Raw genomic sequence first — 20,093 nt, 5'->3', positions numbered from 1 at the left:
GGAGAATGACCTCACTCAAACAAATGTGAGGCACTCCTTAGAAAAAAAAAATGCAAATAAGATGAAATGGGGCTTTGCTTTAAATTTACCTTGATGGTTTATGATTGTGAACCTAACAAGAAGCCAGCCTAGGCTTCTTCATTGCCCATCTCTGTCAGATAACAACAATCTTTTATCATAAAGGTGATGTCACTGGGGTGGGTGGCAAAGCAGACCTGGAAGGGCCGGGACTGGGAAAAGGGCTGGGGAAGGAACGGCAGATTGAAGACCACGGGCAGGGGGTCAGCGTGTACACAAAGCAGCCAGGAGTTCTGGTAAGCCCTGTGGGTGAAGCCAAAGCCAGAATACAAAAGCTGTCGGGGAACCTTGAAGGACACTGAGTGTTTCAGTAAGGACAGACCAAGACCAACTGGGGGGATGGACAGGTCAGAGTGAAGCGGAAGGCACAGGCTTGGGCAAGTCTTGCAATTTGCAGAGTGAGGGATCATTCCAGAGGTCAGGCGAGAACAGAGTGTGAGCTAGGGAAATGAATGGGATATAGACTGAGGGACTGCCCACTCCTGTGATTCTGCACACAGAATATAATCACTGACCCTGTTTCCTTGAGTTATAGCTTCTGCTCCTGCTCTGATATATATATACATATACATATATGTATATGTATATATATATATATATTTTTTTTTTTTCTAGTATAGGTAGGTGCTATGGTTTATCAGGACTCTTCAGGGCCTGATAGTCTCAAAGGCCTTCGTTTTCTGCAGAGATCTTACTTTACCTGTTCTGTGTGTCTCATTAACTGTGTGGCAGCTGCCTCTTTTCAGAAGCTCAGTCTAACTTCTGGGCTGTCAAGTACATGAATTAGTGATCCCTAGATCACTGTAATTTCAAATAAGTGTTGACGTGAGTAGAGACCTAACAGGCAAATTGGAAGCGTGTATCACATGGGGGCTCAAGTCCTTTGGAGGATTCAGTGAGACGCCATGTATGGAAAGTGTAGCAGGTGAGGCCCGACTGAGAAATAGAAACCACACAGTAGGTTAAACAGAGATTTTAATATCAACATGTTAACGCTAATAAAGGAATAGCTGTAAGATATAAGGGGATGCTCCCTGGCATGCTAGGACTGAGGGATGGCTTCCCTAAAGAAGGACAGACTCGGAAGGGGTTCAGTTCTCACCGGGGAAGGTGTGGATGGGCCACTGGGCAGCAGAGAAGCTGGCTGGTTTCGCCAGAGGAGGTGGTATGGAGCTGCTGGGCAAACAACAAGTCACCATCAGGAGGGCAGGCAGGGAGCAGGCATCAGCAGTGGGTGGCGCACGGCATGCAGTGCAAGCTGGGCTCAGGCCGGGGCACAGGGAGATCAGAGGAGCAGGCTGTGTGGACAGGGGTCCAGGAGAGGGTTTACAGACAGAGGGCTGCTCACACGGACCCGTGACCACAGCCATGCCGCAGGAGGGCCAAGCCAGATTGTCTTCAGCCAGCGGTGTAAGATGACAGAGGAACTGCTTCCATGCCCTTTGGCCCCCACAGGACCCACAGGAAGTCCTCCCAGTCACATGACGGACTCTTGCCCCTCCAACCGGAAGTTGCTGGAAGCTCCTACCTCCCGCAGGGTCCCTTCAGCGCCCTCTACTGAGAAACCTGTGACATGGTGCTCTCTTGAAAGGAGAAAGAAATTTTGCTGAAGGAATTCCATTGTTTGTAACAGAGCCCATATAGAAAGGTGCCCTCGGAGCGGGGAGAGAATAAACTGGTAACTAACACAGAGGTTGAGTGAAGAGACTGGCACAGAGTGGGTGTTCAGTGATTGAAAGCTGTGTTAGACAATTATCCAGTGTCACCGAATACATTTAAATTATTTGGAATACATTTAAAAGTTAGATTTTAGCCCTGTTGATATTCATGGCTGTGTAACTCATTGCTATGTGTTATTTAAGTAGACACGAAGTTAAGAATCTGTGTCAAGTATTTCTCATTTCTAATTTGTTTCTTTTCTTTAATTTTCTTTTTGCCTAGGTCTTATACAATATATTAATTGCCTTCACAAAGATGCATAAATTTGAAGACATTGAGCCTGTCGACATTTTGGCTGGATGTGCCCGATTCGTTATTGTGGGGGTTGGGGGAGTCTTTTTTGGCGTCATTTTTGGGTTCATTTCTGCGTTTATCACACGTTTCACTCAGAATATCTCTGCAATCGAACCACTCATCGTCTTCATGTTCAGCTACCTGTCTTACTTAGCCGCCGAGACACTCTACCTCTCTGGCATCCTGGCGTGAGTATAAACCAAGGACCAACTCTCACAGCAATGAAAGAGAATTTAGGACCACATTGTGTGCACTTGCATCTGAAAAGGCAGGGCTTTGGGCACCAATCCTTAAAGGTATTGCTGGATTCAGGCTTTTTTAGCTTTTGTACAATCGGATTCAGGTCCTTTGCCAAACAAATATGTTCTCTGAGCATTTGTACTTGCTCTTTTCCTGAATTACCTTAGCATAGCAGAGCATGGCAATTATAAGGTCAATTTCAAAGGCTCAGAAGAGCTGATCCAGGGAAGAACTAGAAGTTCAAGGTTAAAGTCTTATTTCAATAGTTCTTTTTTTTTTTCCTTGAAAAATTCATTATTTTAAAGGGTAGAGGGAAGCATGCCATGAAGGACTGTCATTCCTGAGCTCTGCCTTCTGCTATTTCCCTTAAATCACACCACAGCTCCAGGACTTATCAGTGTGGAATGAAACTAGGTAGATGGGATAAGACCAGAAGTCCAGATTTCTTTTTCCTAATGAAAATATTTGTAAATGTTTATCCTTCCATAGATCTCGGAATGAGGCTTCTTAACTTGGCTCGCCATATCTGGTCATGTTGTTTTCTCTATGGCATTATCCTCATACCCAGCTACTCAGGCAGAAATATTTAATTTTATTGTATAGAAATATCTATATTAATTAAATATAATAGTGTAAAATCTAGATTCACTATTGTCTCACCTACTACTTAGACAAGGCAAAGTTGTATCTCCTCTCCCGCCCCCAACTGCCGCCCACCCCGGACTTCTTAGTGGCTCTAGAACAAAAACATTTTAAATGAAAAATTTCTTATTAAATTCTTGTAAGAAACGTTGCTCAGGTGGAGGAAACAAGAGCCTCGCTGGATCATTTCTTATACCAGAAACAGTTCTGCTTCGGGTTGGTGCATGGTTGATGCCGTGTTCTTGTGAGGAAGTCGTGCCACGCCCACCTTCCCCAACACCCTCCACTGGCGCAAGCCCCTTGGGGAGGGAGAAGAGTAAGAAAGAAAACCCCATGGGGAAAATGCACCCAGAAAGGGGAATGGAGAAGTTGCTTTCTCTGGGTAAAAACAGGAAGAGTGTATCTATGGCATTACCAATAGGGAGTTATTCGTGGAGGGGCAAAATCTCCTGGCTGCTCCTAAGACTGCTCCTTCTGCAGGATCACCGCCTGTGCGGTAACAATGAAGAAGTATGTAGAGGAAAACGTGTCTCAGACGTCCTACACGACCATCAAGTATTTCATGAAGATGCTGAGCAGCGTCAGCGAGACCCTGATCTTCATCTTCATGGGCGTATCCACCGTTGGAAAGAACCACGAATGGAACTGGGCCTTCATCTGTTTCACCCTGGTCTTCTGCCAGATCTGGAGAGCCATTAGTAAGAGGCAGTAGGGTCCCCAAGGGGCTCTTGCCTGCTGCTTTTTGTTTATTTCTCTTCTTCCTTTATGCAGTGTAATGGCCTAAGGAGTGAGGTGAAGCGAACTGGTTTTACTGGTTAATGGAGTATAGGCACCTTGTAGGGACCTGGAATGGTGTCTGTTTGCTCCCTCAATCAGTTTAGAGCAATTAGTGGCTGATAAGGTTGTGCACTGCAGCAAGGCTGGAGCAAGGAGTTTGTTTTTCTTGCTTATTTGAGGAGAGAACTTTCGCATCTACACGTTTAAATATAACTCAAAGAATTTCTCCCTTGCTCTTCACCGCTTTGTCAATTTTCCCCTCTTGCACCTTCAATCAGATATAGATTATAAACTGTGAGCATTTACACTTTTATTACAGGAAAAGTGAGATCTCACTAAGTATATTTTATGGAAGGCAGGTACTGTTAGGAAACATTCCTCTAAATAATACACGTGGTTTTGGTTGAAGGTTGTGTTTGATGTAGAAAAACGCAAGGATCAGAAAGTAAATCTTTATTTTTAAAAGTGCTTACTTTAACTAATGAAGGCAACTCTATCATGTAACTGGCATCACTCCTATGAAATATGCCTAATTTTAAAAAATGAGATATCTTTTTTTTAAGTTTATTTATTTATTTTGAGAGAGAAAGAAAGCATGAGTGGGGAGAGGCAGAGAAAAAGGGGGAGGGAGAGAACCCCAAGCAGTCTCTGTGCTGTCAGTGTGGAGCGTGATGTGGGGCTCGAACTCACCACCCGTGAGATAATGACCTGAGCCAAAATGAGATGCTTAACCAACTGAGCCACCCAGGTACCCCTCAAAATGAGATATCTTGACCAAAGGCTACTTATTTACCTTGAACATTCATGTTTCTGGGGCTAGTAAGAACATTAAGTACGGGACCACATTATATGTGCTGCCTTTTGATTAGAAGCAGTTTGATTTTAAAATGATTTTGACCAGGATTTGAAGCATTTTCTTAATTGACTTTGACTAACATTTTCAAATCAATTATAATGAAAGATAAATTATGGGAAATGACTGAGAACTTACCTTGGACATATCAATTTTAAATTAATCCCAAATGGGTTTTAGAATCTAGGAAAGAATAACAAGAATGCAGAAATATTAAAATAGTCATAAAACTTACTCTGAATATATATGCCTGTTAGGGTGCCAGGGGAGAAAGAATTAAGAAAACTATGTTATGTAATTAGGTAAACTTATAATTTCAAATCAAATCATGGCACTGTTACTAACTAGCTATTTGACCTTGGATGGACTTAACTGCTCCAAATCTTCCTCCTCAGCCACAAAATGGTAGGCATGAACAAATTTCTTGAGTTCCCTTCAGTTCTAATACTCTAATACTCTCTAATGTCAAGAGAAGTAACACCACCAAGCTTCAGCCCAGCCTACAGGAATATAAACCATCTGAGAGAGTGTTAATATTATGGATACCTCAATATTGTTGGCCTTTGGTGACAATCCAACCCAATTCCTTCATGTTCTAGCTGGTGGAAGAGTCATCGAGAGAATGGCTGACTTGGCCATGACATAGTGAGGGACAAAGCCAGCTGTCAGAACCTAGTTCCCCCTCCCAGCATCCCAGCCTGACTCCTTGTGGCTAATAGTAGTTCACACTCAGGAAGGCTTATAACATTGTAAGTCCCTGTTTTCTATGGTTTATAGATAGTAAATTTATCTAAATCTTCCATCTATCTTCTGAGAGGAATACTACCATTACCTCCATTGAGCAGATAAAGAGACTCAGCACATCAAAAGATAAGAACCTTAGCCAAGGTCACATGACTAGTAAGTCTGTGGAGGAGCCCGGACAAACAAAACACAGTGGAAGATGTTAAATTCTACTGTCTCTCACACTGTCCATGTGCTGGGTATCACAGGTTGCTTGCTGTGGGGCACCTGGGTGGCTCAGTCACTTAAGCGTCTGACTCTTGATTTCGGCTCTGGTCATGATCTCAGGGTTCGTGAGATTGAGCCCCTGTTGGGCTCCATGCTGACAGCAAGGAGGCTGCTTGGGATTCTCTCTCTCTCCCCTTCGCCCCTGCCCCAGCCCTTCCCCTGCTCATTCTCTCTCTCAAATAATAAATGAATTTTTTTTAAAAATTCAAAAAGTTTTGCTTGCTGTGAGGCATGTGTGATTAGAAGTCATGGGAGGATACCGAGAGCTTTGTTCCACAGTAAAACCTCCTCTTTAGCCAGAGCTTTAGTGAAGGGACCTTTCCCACCAGGAAGCACTGTGTTGGTGGTAAGCTAGGACATGTGGCCACAAGGGGATGGAAAGTCAGTGTGGTAGAAAACACCTCTGTGTTTTAAACAAGCTCTGCCATCCTCCACCTTCCACTTAATGACAGTAAGAACCCCCCTTTAAGCCCTTGCCAACTTTCTTGTTTGCACTGAACCTCAGGAAGAACCAAACCAACCACAAAAGTTTTGCTTACCCCGGAAGAGACCACAATCACTAAGAGAGTCCTCTTATGTTTAAAATTATACACCTCCTTTGGTTACTCATTGAGAACACGAGATGATAAAAATGTTTCTGTCCCCAAAGCAATACCCTTGCTTTACCTAGTTTTGAAAGGCAGAGCAAAAGCTATGAGTATAGATTAGAAAATATATCATATTTCTTACATGAGAAAGTATCAAGATTTTATTTCGTTAAACACACACACACACACACACACACACAAGGTAGGAAAGTAACAATCTGAAGCACTATTGTTCACAACTACTCAAAAAGTGAAAACTTTTGTAAGATATTCTGTTTGGGATGGACAGTCATGGGTATGATGGAATTAGGTTGCCTTGGGCGCACGCGCAAGACTTGGGTTCCCTAGTACTGAATATCTACGTATTCATAACCTTCTGCTCTAATATATATTTCTCCCTTTCTAGGCGTATTTGCTCTCTTCTATGTCAGTAACCAGTTTCGGACTTTCCCCTTCTCCATCAAGGACCAGTGCATAATTTTCTACAGTGGTGTCCGAGGAGCTGGAAGTTTTTCACTTGCATTTTTGCTGCCTCTGTCTCTTTTTCCTAGGAAGAAAATGTTTGTCACTGCTACTCTTGTAGTTATATATTTTACTGTATTTATTCAGGTTGGTAGACTTCTTTCATATTTGAAATAAGTAGATTCTTTCAGGATTATGCATTAAATTAGTATAGTAATAGTATAGTGTCCCAAAAAAGGGACACTCTAATTTTTCAACATGTGCTCAATTACTCCAGCTAAATTCTTAAATATTTCTAGATCATGTTTGTTCATCTTTTAACCTCTAAAATATGTTTCTTTTTAATCAATAAAACATATTAATCAAAATATTCCTGGGTAACGGGCAAATGATAGTCATTCTACTGTGTTTTGCTGAAAACAAGATTCCAATTAGTACTAGATAGTACAAGTTTTTGTTTTAGGTGGAGATATCTCTGAGTAAACTAGCGAGATGTTATTTTAAGGGATGGCACTAAATTCCTGTTTTAAAGCAATGCCCATTTTCATTGCTTTTTTTCATTGCTTCACTGAAAAAATTAAATCAGAACTAATTAAATAAGAATTAAAGTAAACAGTAGAGCATTTATCTAGTAGCAGGTAGTACAAAACAAAGATATGAACATTAGAAGCTCTAATAGTTTTGCTAATAGATTTGCTCTCTTTAATGAGAATCTTCACTACAATAATATTGTTTATTTTGCCATTTGTGATCTAGGGAATTACAATTGGCCCACTGGTCAGGTACCTGGATGTTAAAAAGACCAATAAAAAAGAATCCATCAACGAAGAGCTTCATATTCGCGTAAGTTTTCTATCATAATTAGCAACTTAATAGGATGTTTTCCTTTGCCACTGGTAGGAGTAATCTAGACCTTTGGTGCAGTGTTGTGTCCATGTCACTGAACATAGCCTCTTTCCTTGCTTGTGCTAGTTTCTGATTGCTGCTGTAGGAAATTGCCATAAATTTAGTGGCTTAAAAAAACCCCACAAAGTTATTATAGTTCTGGAGATCACAAGTTCAAAATGGTCTCAGTAGGCTAAAATCAAGATGTTGCAGGGCTGCATGTCTTTCTGGAGGTCCTAGGCAAGAATCTGTTTTCTTGCATCTTCCAGCTTCTAGAGGCTTCTAGCATTCCTTGGTTCATGGACTCCTTCCATCTTCAAAGCTAGCAATGGCCGGTCAGGTCTTTTCTCATACTGCATCACTCTGATACTGACTTTTCTGCCTTCCATGCCCACATTAAAGACCTTTATGATTATATTAGGCCCATGTGGATAATTTAGGATATTCTTTCTGTCTTAAGGTTAGCAACCCTTAATCCACCTACTATCTTAGTTTTTCTTTGCATATAAACTAACATATTCACAGGTTCTGGGGATTAGAACATGGACATCTTTGGGAAACATTATTCTGCCTATCACATCTGCTGCCCCTCAAAGATTCACATCTATTCCACATGCAAAATACATGAACTCTATCCTGACATCCCCAAAGTTTCAACCCATTATAGTGTCAACTCAAAGGCCACAATCTCATCTAAATTTTATCAGTTCAAAAGCCCCAAATCTCAGCATCCCAGTCATCTAAATGAGGGAAGAGGAGTGAGCCTCTGGGTATAATCCATCCGGAAGCACAGCTCCTCTTTAACGCCAAACCTGTGGAACTCGAGAAACAAGTTGTCTGCTCCCAAAATACACTGGTTGAGCACTCACAGGGTAATTGTTATAGATATTCCTTTTCAAAAAAAGGGGGAAATTAAAGGGAAAAAGGATTCATATCAAAATTTCTAAGTCCACTTGGTTTCAAGGGCTAGGAACAACTTCTGTTCCACCAGATTAGAAGTCCAATCTGGGTTCTACTCTTTGGGTTCTCAGCTTCCACCCTATAGCCTATAGCCTATGTTTTTAGCTCATTCCTTTGATCAGCTTGTTTCTTGCCTGCAGAATGTTGGGGTCCAACCATCCCCTTTCATTTTGTCTTTTCTCTGTCCCTTTTCATCCAAGTTAGCAGTGTTTCTGTCCGGGTTCAACAGGGAAGCAAAACCAGTAGGAGATAGATATAGATATAGCTATAGATATAGATATAGATATAGATATAGATATACATATACATATACACATACACATACATATAGATGTAGATGTAGATAGATTATATAGATATAGATATCAATATACATACACATATACATAGATATAGATATAGATATAGATATAGATATAGATGTTAAGAGCTTTGTTGTAAGGAATTGGCTCACTAAGCAAGTCCAGAATCTGTAGGACAAGCCTTCAAGGAGGGTAGACCAGAACTCTCAGGCATGAGCCACAACTGCTATGCAGTTGTGACTGTTCTTTATCGGAGAAGCTTCGGCTCTACTCTTCAGGCCTTATAACTGAGCAAATTAGACCCACCCAGATCATCTAGGATAGTTTTCCTCATTTTTAGATAACTGATTATGGACTTTAATCATATCTACTAAATATTGTTACACCAACATCTAGATTACTGTTAATAATACTTGGGGACAAGCCTTGCCAAAGTGACACCTCAAAAAACTATCATGGTGACTAATATTATGAATTGTCCTATGTACTTCTGAAATAATTGTTCCAATGGAATATGGGATCCTCTGCTCTTTCGGAATTTTTAATTACGAAAGGGTAAAGGCTTCTACTACTTCTGCAGGAACAGCCTAGTGGCAGTTTTCAGTGAAAACATTCAACCCTGACAAAGATGAAAATGAAGTTGGGCATGGCTTCTACCTGTTGGTTTAAGTTCAACACACTGTTGGAGGGATGCCATTTTGTATGGCTCCAGGGAATAAAAATGAGAGCGAATACATGGAAGACAGAAGGAAAGAGACTTCAGCTCAGTTAATGAAGAGCATTCTGGAAATAGCTATGGCGTACCCAAAGGTGAAATGGATGTGTGCAAACAATGACTGGGAACGCTTGGCATAGCTGCTGAACAGGAGATTCAGGCTTTTAGGGGATTATTGACCCAGATAATCTTTAGGTTTCTTTTATCCCTGAAAGTTCATGGTTCTAATACTGGAGAAACTGATGAAGCCTTTCAAAATCAGCCCTGAATTTTATGGCCAAAGTCATCCAAATCTAAACCCAAAATTTTCAAGACCATTTGAAAATACTCGACAGAAGGGATAGGGAGTGAGTGTTTTAAAATAAGAAATGATTTAACTTGATTGAGGATTTTTGTTTCTGTCTTTATCCCCTCTGTTCGTTATTTTTAGAAATTAAATAGTATACCTAAGACAATAGAACACAGATATTCCCTCTTTTCTTATTTTTTCTCAAATAAAGTTACAATTATTGGTTGAGAATACATCAATTAAGTATTTCAGAATTAATTTAGTATTTTAATGTACTTTGCAAAACAAATTTTAGAAGTCAGCATAAATTTCATTGATTGCAAATTTAAATTATAAAGACTAATTCACAAGTTTTGAAGAGATTATCGTTTTTTTATGAAATTCCTATAAGCAATTTGGGTAAAGCAAATTTAGTACAATTGGCTTGCATGGTGAAATATAAATACTGAGACAAAATAACCAGGTAAAAATGAGGCAGATAGATAAATTTTGTTGTTATATATTATTATTATTATTTTTATTATTATAAGATATCTGTAGAATTATATTTTCAGAAACTATAAGTTGGATACTGACAATGCGGTGAAATTAAAAGGAACAATTAGTTATGACATTCATGTGATTTCAGTAATGAGACATTTTCTAAATCATTCTAGAAAAATATTATTCAAAGCAAATAGCAGGTATCCTGTTTTCATTGAAAGTTAGGCACATTATTAAGGAGCTTATCGACGGGATCTGTGAATCCTGAAACTCAGTTGAATTATGATGGAAGGCACTATAAGTTTCAGTTACATGAATGGGGTGATAGAAAAGAGGCTACACTCCAGGAAATTAAAGCCTCCTTTGTTTTCCGAAGTGTATTAGCTTTCCTTGTGTGTCTTTTAGGGTTAACGTTTCACTAGCAATCATTTTCCTGTATTTGGCTTGGCAGCTGATGGATCACCTGAAAGCTGGAATTGAAGATGTGTGTGGGCACTGGAGCCACTACCAAGTGAGAGACAAGTAAGGAGGCCGACAGTTTCGCTGACTTAGGAAGGATTATTTGTGGCCTGGGGAACCTCAAAACGTTACACTGAAAACTGAGCAGTTGACTAGAAAGAATCCAGAGGAACGGGACCAAGAATATGAAGGGCCTGGGAGCCGTGGCACGGAAGGGGCAGGTGGGAGCACTGGGAATGCCCAGCCTGTAAAAAGGAGAGCGCTCAGGGGGAAGGGGCTGCTGACTTAGCTGAGGCTGTGTCAGAACTAGACTAGAGAACAACTTTCAGATTGAAAGGAGACAAGTCGAATCTAAGTTTAAAGCAAGAAGTTCCCCAGTGAGAAGAGAAGCTCAACCATGACTTCATAAGGCTATAAAGGGAGTTTGGTGAATCATCAGGATCCTGGGAAGGAGAGTCCTCCCCTGGGGAGGGAGGTTGTGGAGGAAGACCTTCAAGGGTCCTTTCCACATATGATTCCGTAAGAATATTAAATGTCCCTCTCCTCTGCCACCATCTCACATTTCAGAACACATTCTCTCCCTGGATTTAGTCTACAGCGTATTTCTTCTGTGGCCCTGAGGAGAATTTCACTCAGGATAGGGAAGATAAGAGTTTGTAAGTTAAACATAGCTATTTAGCAAACGTAGGAGTTAGTAGTAGTTGAATTAACCGAATGGTAGATGTCTTCTTTCTAGGGATTGCCAACATATTAATGTTGGTGATTCCAAGAGAAATGAGATCTTGAAAATTCTGGCTGTCAAGGAGTAGTGGCACCCACATGAGAAACTGGGAGCTTATGGGTGGGCTTTTTACATTTTATTTATTTATTTATTTATTTATTTATTTATTTATTTATTTATTGTGTGTGTGTGCGTGTGTGTGTGTGTGTGTGTGGTTAATCTACTTTTTAATTTTAATTCCAGTTAGTTAGCATACAGTGTTATTATTAGTTTCAGGTGCACAATATAGTGATTTCAACACTTCCATACAATAATACCCTGTGCTCATCACAACAAGTATACTCTTTAATGACCATCACCAATTTCGCCCATCCCCCCCCCCACCCCTCTGGTAACCATCTGTTAGTTCTCTATAGTTAAGAGTCTCTTGGTTTGTCTCTCTTTCTCTTTTTTTCCTTTGCTCATTTGTTTTGTTTCTTAAATTCCACATATGAGTGAAATCATAGGATATTTGTCTTTCTCTTTTTTATTTCGCTTAGCATTATACTCTCTAGCTCCATCGATGTTGTTTCAAATGGAAAGATTTCTTTCTTTTTTATGGCTGACGAATATTCCATTATATATACACGTATATATGCCACATCTTCTTTATCCATTCATCATTCGATAGACAGTGGGGCTGCTTCTATAGTTTGACTATTGCAAATAATGCTGCTATAAAGCGGGGTGCATGTATCCCTTTGAATTCGTGTTTTTGTGTTTTGGGGGTTATTTAGTGCAATTCTGCCATCAGAGCATAGTTCTATTTTTAACTTTTAAAGGAACCTCCATGCTGTTTTCCACAGTGGCTGCACCAGTTTGCATTCTGAGTGGGCTTTCTTTATGAGATAAAAACTATAGTTTTAGCAGTCCTCCTAGTGTTAAAATAGAACTTAAGTTATGGGAATGTTCACCAATCTAGAACCTAGGTCATGGATTTTTTAAGTTTAAATCCTATAGTTCTTCCAGTGAAAAATCATTTAATATTATTCTATTTAGCCAAATCGGTACCAAATTTTCTAGACACCAAGGCAGATATTGAGAGCAGTAAGATGCACCCAATGCACTCAAGATCCTCACAATTTGGTAGACAGGATCCTGGGGGAACAAAGAGAGAAAGAGCTCCAACAAATACTGATGATCTGTATAAGAAACACTATAACGGAGGTAAATGCACGGAACTGCTATAATACAGAAACAAGAGTGCATTTTGAAAATAAATGAGGTGTCCTACAGGCAAAGAAGAATGGAAAAAAATGCCAAGCAATAGCAGTAACAGCAGAGTATTTCCAATTGTGAAGGCAACAAAGAGCATAGCATGGTTTGGACACAGTCCGAGAAAGGAACATGGTAAGACAAGAGCTTGGAAAGACAGAGATACGCTTCTGTGGCACAATGCTAAGGAGTCCTAGAGAGCCATTAATCCTATAAAATTCTATTTGACCTTTAATAGATCAAAAGGCTTTTATTTTTTTTTTTAAAGTTTGTTTATTTTTGAGACAGAGAGAGAGCGAGCATGAACGGGGGAGGATCAGAGAGAGAGGGAGACACAGAATCCGAAACAGGGTCCAGGCTCTGAGCGGTCAGCACAGAGCCTGACGCGGGGCTCGAACTCACGGACTGCGAGATCATGACCTGAGCTGAAGTCAGCCACTTAACCGACTGAGCCACCCAGGCGCCCCTCAAAAGGCTTTTAAATACGAGAATAACATGACCATACTTAGCTTTGGGGAGGCAAACAACAACAGAGATATGGAAGCTGGGTTTGAAACAGATACTGTGGGGAAGGAGACCTGTAAGGGATGTTCACATGGATGTCTAAGAGTTTCATCTTGCAAGCATAAAATAAGCCTCAGGTACTGTGCTATCTGTTTCATATATGGTATCTTACCTGACATCCTGAATCTCCTGCGTTAGCACTATTTTTCTCCTTGAAGATAAAGAAACCAACTCCAAGAGATCAACTAACCTATTCTACAGTGGAACCTTGATTGAATTCAGGTCTGGCTTTAGGACCTCTTCTGATTTGAATGAACCATAGAGCTTTCAGAATCATAAGGATGAGGAATTAGCAGAAAGAGCACTGAAATATTTCTGAGGTGGAAATGGTGACTGGCTCTGGATATAACCAGGAGGGCTAGGAAAGAGGCAATAAGAATGACTTTCAGATTTCCAGATAGCGAGTCTAGGGGACTAACAATGCCATGGTTAAATGCATAGACTATAGAAGAATGTTTAATTAAATAATAGCTAGGTGAGGTAACAACATGGGTGTGAAGAGGGGAAGCTGAGGACAGGACTCTGAGAAGTTTCCGTTCCTCTGGGGCAGGTGAGGAAGAGGAGGAGATTTGGAAGAAGTCTTTAGGGAGGCTGGAAGGGAAGCATGTGTGAATCAGGAAGTGGAAGGCACAGAGGAAATGACCCCGTGGCACATCAGGAGAAGCCATGGGGCAAGTAAGGCAAGGGCAACAGCACCAACTAGCATTGAACAGTAAAAGTCAAGGTGAGCTCAGTGTGAAGAGTGTCAGAGAAGTCCTGATGGGTGGGGAGCAATGTCGGTAGATTGAGCAATAAATAGGAACAACAGCCTCTTGTGAAGAAAGAGAGAAAACAAGAAGGCTGAGGGTTTGACCCATTTGGAGCGAGAGCAGGCACGAGCTAAACACAGATCATAAGGTATCACAGCCTGTAACCCCGGAGGAGACTTGAGTGATAAAGCATCCATCCGCCTCACAGGCCAGGAAACCAATCACCAGATAATAAGCCAGCAGCTCAGGGAGTTATGTTCCCCTCCAGAAAATAAAGCAGGCAGACAAATTACTCTTTGAATGTAAAATGATTGGAAGTGTTGACAATGTCTACCCCAAACAAATGGCCAACTCTGAAGGCGCCATATGCATACGTGCAGCTCAGTCTAATGGGCCAGCCAGAGGTTTGCTACAATAGTCGGCGGCCATCAGCGCCTAGCCTATTCAGATTCTCCATCATTCAGACTGTCAGGATAGATGTGGGGTCTCCCCCCAGCCCCTCCTTAATTGTCAGGATTCAAAATGATCTGCAGCATAATGGGCAAAACTACTGTAACTACCGGGCCATTTAAATTTATTGGGTTCTGGTTGAATAGGCCAGTATTACTGTAAGAGCAGCTGTCACTGTCAGGAGGCTATTAGAATGAAACATTTGTTCAAAAGCCTCAACCCCTCATTTCTTCTTTTACAATTGGAGCTGGGCTGGGCTGGGCCTCCCCCGCTCCCCACTTATGCATACTTTTCTGCCCTGATTGCAGCTTGTCCCCTCCTTTTGTTTAGTTGATTTTCAATGTATTCAGGCCAGTAGGCTATTCTTCCTTTACTTAAAAAAAAAATTATATATATATATATACATATATATATATATATATATATATATTCTATGATTTTTTTTAATGTGTCCAAAGACTGAATTCTCAGCACTGTCCTCGTGTTCAGAATACAGTTAGTCTGTTTTAAGAAAAATATATACTTCCATAACACATACAGAGATCAAAGATTGTCAAACTGTTGGTCTTTGTTTTTAGGTTTAAGAAGTTTGATCACAGATATTTACGGAAAATCCTAATCCGAAAGAACCAGCCCAAATCAAGCATTGTCTCTTTGTACAAGAAGCTGGAAATGAAGCAAGCTATTGAGATGGTAGAAACTGGGATCCTCAGTACCGCAGCCTTTTCCGTACCATGCCAGTAAGTTCTATATGCCCCTTGATCTGGACTTTACATGCCAGAATTCCAAGGGCACACATTCATTGTTCAACTGAGAGATAACACTAGGATCAGAGAGGCAGAAATTGAAAGAAAGGAGTTGTGAAAAAAGGATGACCTGAGTCTTGGCAGCTTGTAGTCTGGCCCACGCTCAACCTATGTCACCCAGTTTTTGAAAAGTACTTTCTAGCAAAAGTTGTGTGCGACAGTTGTATGACACTTTTCTTTGGGAAGGAGGGGCAAGTGAACTTACAGAATTATGGCATGGTTTACAAGACTCTTTCTTTCTCTTTTTGATTAATTGCTACCCTTTAGCCGCTGTTCTTTTGATTCTGCTAATCCTATAGTAAAAATTATATGCATTTCTCCCATAAGTCATTTCTCTTCCATCTTCGTATGAGGAGAGACCTGGTCAGCACCTTGTGACGCTAGCTGGGATTCGGGGATGAGTGGTGGAAGCCGGAGGTGTGGTGGTTGGTGGGCTACTTAAATTTACCACCCTCCCCCACCCCGTCAAGGATCTCCAGGTTTCTTCCAAGAAGCAGTTTATGAATTGAGCAAACTACTCACAACATATTTAAGATAAGGAACACCTGCATTCTGTCATCTTCTGTAGGTAAAGTCACTTGATCGTGAGCTTCAACTGTATCTTCATGTTTGAAAAGCAGGTGAAGAACAGGTAGCAATAAAATTTTCACTCATGCCTGAGTGTTATCTCACATCCCTTACTTGCTAATGAATCAAACACCCTCACCTTTCTTCCATGGCCTGGAAAAAATCTAAAGTAGCGTCCTGGAGGGCATCTTGGTATGAACAGAAAGCTTTCTGCCTTATTTCTCAGTGAGACTCTTTTTGTGGTTGGTTGGTTGGTTTCGGTGCTGCCCACTGCATGGCTTGCTTTAAGGAAACTTCTGATATTAAAACGGCAGCGAGCTAACAAATATTTATCGGCAATGCCATGCGGAGCCATGTTAGAGCCTAAGGCAGAGGAAAAAATCAGGAATATTGATTCTGTCTTTATTTAAAGTGCTGATATTTAATTCATCGTGGCTTTTTTCTTCTCTGCATTGACCTTTGTTTTCTAAATTATTGCATTTCAATCCTACTTAACTTGACTGAACATTTTTGGCGTCACCTTAGGCCCAAACCTGTTCCTTGGGCACTTATTATGGGCCAGGGACTGTAAAACAAACACGTCATGGAGCTCATACCCTAGCAGGGTCATGGCATTAATAAAAAAAGGTCTGGGCCACCTGGGTAGCTCAGTTGGTTAAGCGTCCGATTCTTGATTTGGGCCCAGGTCATGATTTCACAGGTCATGACATCTCTTGGCAGCCTTGCGTAGGGTCCTCTGTCCTACGCTCTCTGCCTTGCTCTCTGCCCCTCCCCCGAGTGTGCTTGCTCTCTCTCTCAAATAAATAAACTTTTTTTCTTTTAAAGGCCTTACAAACACATAATCATAAAATCTAGGAAGCTATGAGAGTATAAGAGGTGACCCTCTGGTCTCCAGGCATTTGGCTTGCTCTAATGGGAGTTAATACATTGCAGGAGGCCTGGATAAGTTCAGGTGCTTTAGACCATTAGGAACTTCCTCAGTTGGTTTGCTTACTAGTTATGTGAGCTCTCGGTCTAAGAATGTAGGGGCACTTATCTCAAATGCAATCTATCATGTGTTAAACCGTATTTTGAATCTCTGTATTACACTGCACTGGTTGCAAGCAATTGCCCCTGTTTCTAACCTCAAGACAGTTTTCAAGCCAGCTTTATTGGGAGGGATCCTGTCTGTCGAGTCACTTATTTTTTAGACACTGATTCAAGATTAGTAAGAGAGACTTATAAGTTAGAGACTTTTTTTTTCCTCCTGTAGCCCAAACCAGTTAGTAAACTAGGGTAGGAGAGGAGATTCTTTTAACTGATATTTAATGCAAGTTAAACTGTATTTAAATCGCATTTATTTGATCTCATCAGAAATCTGGACGACATCAAGCAGAAGGAATTCCTCTCCTGAGATCAAAGCAGCCAATTTCTTAAAAACAAACCTTCGTACAATCATAGGAAAAAGAAGTGTGTACCCAGCTCACTTTTTATTATTCTGTATGAGACGATAACAACAAAATGCAGATACATTTGTGTCTTTAGAAGTTGAAGCAATTGTTCTACAAGAGGTTTAGCTTTGCAAAGTCTTCAGGAGAATACCGCCACCAGAAGCTGTCAATAGCATTGTGCAGATGGTGTTAACTCTACGAAATGCCCTTACTTTTACGTGCATTATGTTATTTGACCCTCACAACAACCCCATGGGATAGGTAGAGTATGTACTGGGATTGTTGGCTTCAATACAAGGCACCTCGTTTTACCAAGGAGTGGTAAGCTTTTAGAAATATCAGACGATAAAGGCTCAACCTCTTGAAAGTGTCAAAGCTTTCAAAAATATGTGGTCTATATTAAAGAGATATTAAAGTATATACATTTATAGGCATAACAAACTACAACTGTACAACTTCAAAACATCATACTTAAAAACTCCCAAATAATTCTAACATGTCGTTTGCAAAAAAACACAATTTATTGTAGTTTAAGGATTTTTGAATCGATCACACGTTGATAGGTATAGGTTTGCATTTCTGCGTTCTTATACCAAAGATTCTGGGATGACGATAATGGTGCCATTTTCACCTCCATAATGGAACATGGTGTTGTGCAGAGCTGGGCCCTCTTCTGTGCCACTCTTCACTCATTCTAAATGTTGGCCATCTTCGTGACCTTTCTACAAAGACACAAGGAACCCACACTAGAGAAGAGCAGTTAGGTGCCATTAGTTGATCAGTGGGCACATTCTCCAGTCACCTTAGCATGTTTCTCATGGATTTCACGTGTAAAGCTATCACAAGAGAATGGGTTCTTACAAATGAATCAGGGGATAATATTTGATCTTTTACAAATTCATTTTATGGCATGAATAAGAACATCTACGAGTTCATATCTATATTGCTGTGTTTAGAACTGAAGCCTCTTTTTACATTATTATAGCATCTGATTTAGAAAAGTTAAGAGAAGGGTGCCTGGGTGGCTCAGTTGGTTGAGCGTCCGACTCTGATTTTGGCCCCCGTCGTGATCTCATGGTCATGGGATTTAGCCCCGTGTCAGGCTCCAAGCTGAGCGTAGAGCCTGCCTGGGATTCTTGCTCTCCCTCTCTCTCTGCCCCTCCCCTGCATGCACACATACACTCTTTCTCAAAATAAATAAATAAACTTAAAAGTTAAGAGAATTATGAAGCTTTTATTAAAATACACTTAGGTTCAGATTTTCCCAGTTTGATTCAATAGCTATGAAATTACCACGGGGCTTTCATTTAAGGTGATGGAAATTTCCTTTATGGATAATGAATAAATGTTCCAGTGACAAGTCTTTCAGCTTATAATTTAACTTATTTGATCTAGAGATTATTAACATTCTGTTTTTCTAAGGATTGTACCTTTCCTGATAATAAGATCATTTCAGGGATGATTTTGCTAATGAGTGGCATGTAGAAAACTCCAGGTATCCCCTTGCCTAAATTAATAATTCCTCTGTATAATTTCATATCTGTAACTTCCCAGTGTGGGTCAATGAAAGATAGTGGTCCATCTGAATGGACCTTAATTAAGTCTGGTCTTTCCCAAAGTGGGCAATTACAAACCGGGGAGAGTGCCAAGTTAGATCTCCTGCTATCTCAAATTTAATTTGACCATCTTATGACTTTTTCCTAGTTGGTTGTGAATCTCATTATGAACATAGGAATGTAACTTTTGATTAGCTGTTGTTTCTGCTTGGCAAGAGATTGCTTCCATTATAACAAAAGAATGTGCTCAGATTGTGGGAATGTGTAGGTGTACCTCAATCAGAATAGATTTTATTCCAAGGACTTTTAAACAGTTAGGTTGAAATGCCCTGATAAGACTGTTTAGATCACCAAGGGTGGTAACCGAATATCAATAGTGTTGACATTTGCAGCTCTGAGATACAGAAACTCTGATTTCAAGGATTTTGTAGAAAGGGCATTAGTCAGTCTACAAATAGTATTGCTAAATAAATTCTGGCATACTGTGATATCTGGTATCCAAGTCCTTAAAGACATTTTACCAATTGTACTTTTAAAATGTTCTTACAAAATGTACTTACAAAGTGTACCAAAATACTTACTTGCAAAATGTCCTTGCTATTTATGGCTCTATTGCTACTAACGTTTGGGAAAAAATACTTTTAAAGTGGCCTGTATTGAAACCAATAACTACTTATCTTCATGATCAATTATCCTAAGACCTCTGCATGGCGATAGTGGCATCTCAGCGCCCTTACGCACTGAGAAGAGCTGCGGTAAGGAACGAAAAAGAAATCAATAGTCTGTAAGGTTTTATACCAAGATATTAATGGAAGGGATAGTATTAAAAGACAGATTTAATTTTCCTTAGTTTTCTCTTTTTTGTTCTTACTTTCTATAGTGAACATACATTATTTATTCGCTGAAACATTTTTTAGAAATTCTTGCCAGGAGATTGAAATGATTGAAATCAAATATATTTGTCACATGAGAATTCCGCACATAGCGATGTCATGCCTTTGACATCCTCAGAAGACAATTGTGCATTGACTGATAACCTGGACATGACTTGATTTTTAAATCCTTTCGGGGGTGCGGCAGGGGGAGGGCTCATGGTGAAGGAAGCCCTGGGGAGCTGTTCATGCGGAGGCCGGGAGCGGTCAACTGCTTCTAGAGTCTCACAGAGTGCCCAGTGTCTCAGAGCTCGCCTGGCTTTCAGAATATAAATGGCCTAAATATGATTCTAGTTTCTTACAACTGT

At 40.4% G+C, this 20,093-nt stretch overlaps 1 protein-coding gene across 1 annotated transcript in view; it reads left to right on the top strand.

Moving 5' to 3' along the window:
- Nucleotides 1–20,093, top strand: part of SLC9A4 (solute carrier family 9 member A4) — a 66,116-nt gene that overhangs the window by 30,899 nt on the left and 15,124 nt on the right. Inside the window, exons 3-8 of the mRNA XM_007097773.3 lie at nucleotides 2,020–2,279; nucleotides 3,454–3,671; nucleotides 6,608–6,810; nucleotides 7,420–7,506; nucleotides 10,749–10,819; nucleotides 15,073–15,234. Coding sequence (XP_007097835.2) covers nucleotides 2,020–2,279; nucleotides 3,454–3,671; nucleotides 6,608–6,810; nucleotides 7,420–7,506; nucleotides 10,749–10,819; nucleotides 15,073–15,234 — 1,001 coding nt within the window. The remainder of the gene's footprint in view (nucleotides 1–2,019; nucleotides 2,280–3,453; nucleotides 3,672–6,607; nucleotides 6,811–7,419; nucleotides 7,507–10,748; nucleotides 10,820–15,072; nucleotides 15,235–20,093) is intronic.

Source organism: Panthera tigris, chromosome A3, assembly GCF_018350195.1.
Source record: "Panthera tigris isolate Pti1 chromosome A3, P.tigris_Pti1_mat1.1, whole genome shotgun sequence".
NCBI lineage: Eukaryota > Metazoa > Chordata > Mammalia > Carnivora > Felidae > Panthera > Panthera tigris.
This window is presented reverse-complemented; position numbering and strand designations above follow the sequence as displayed.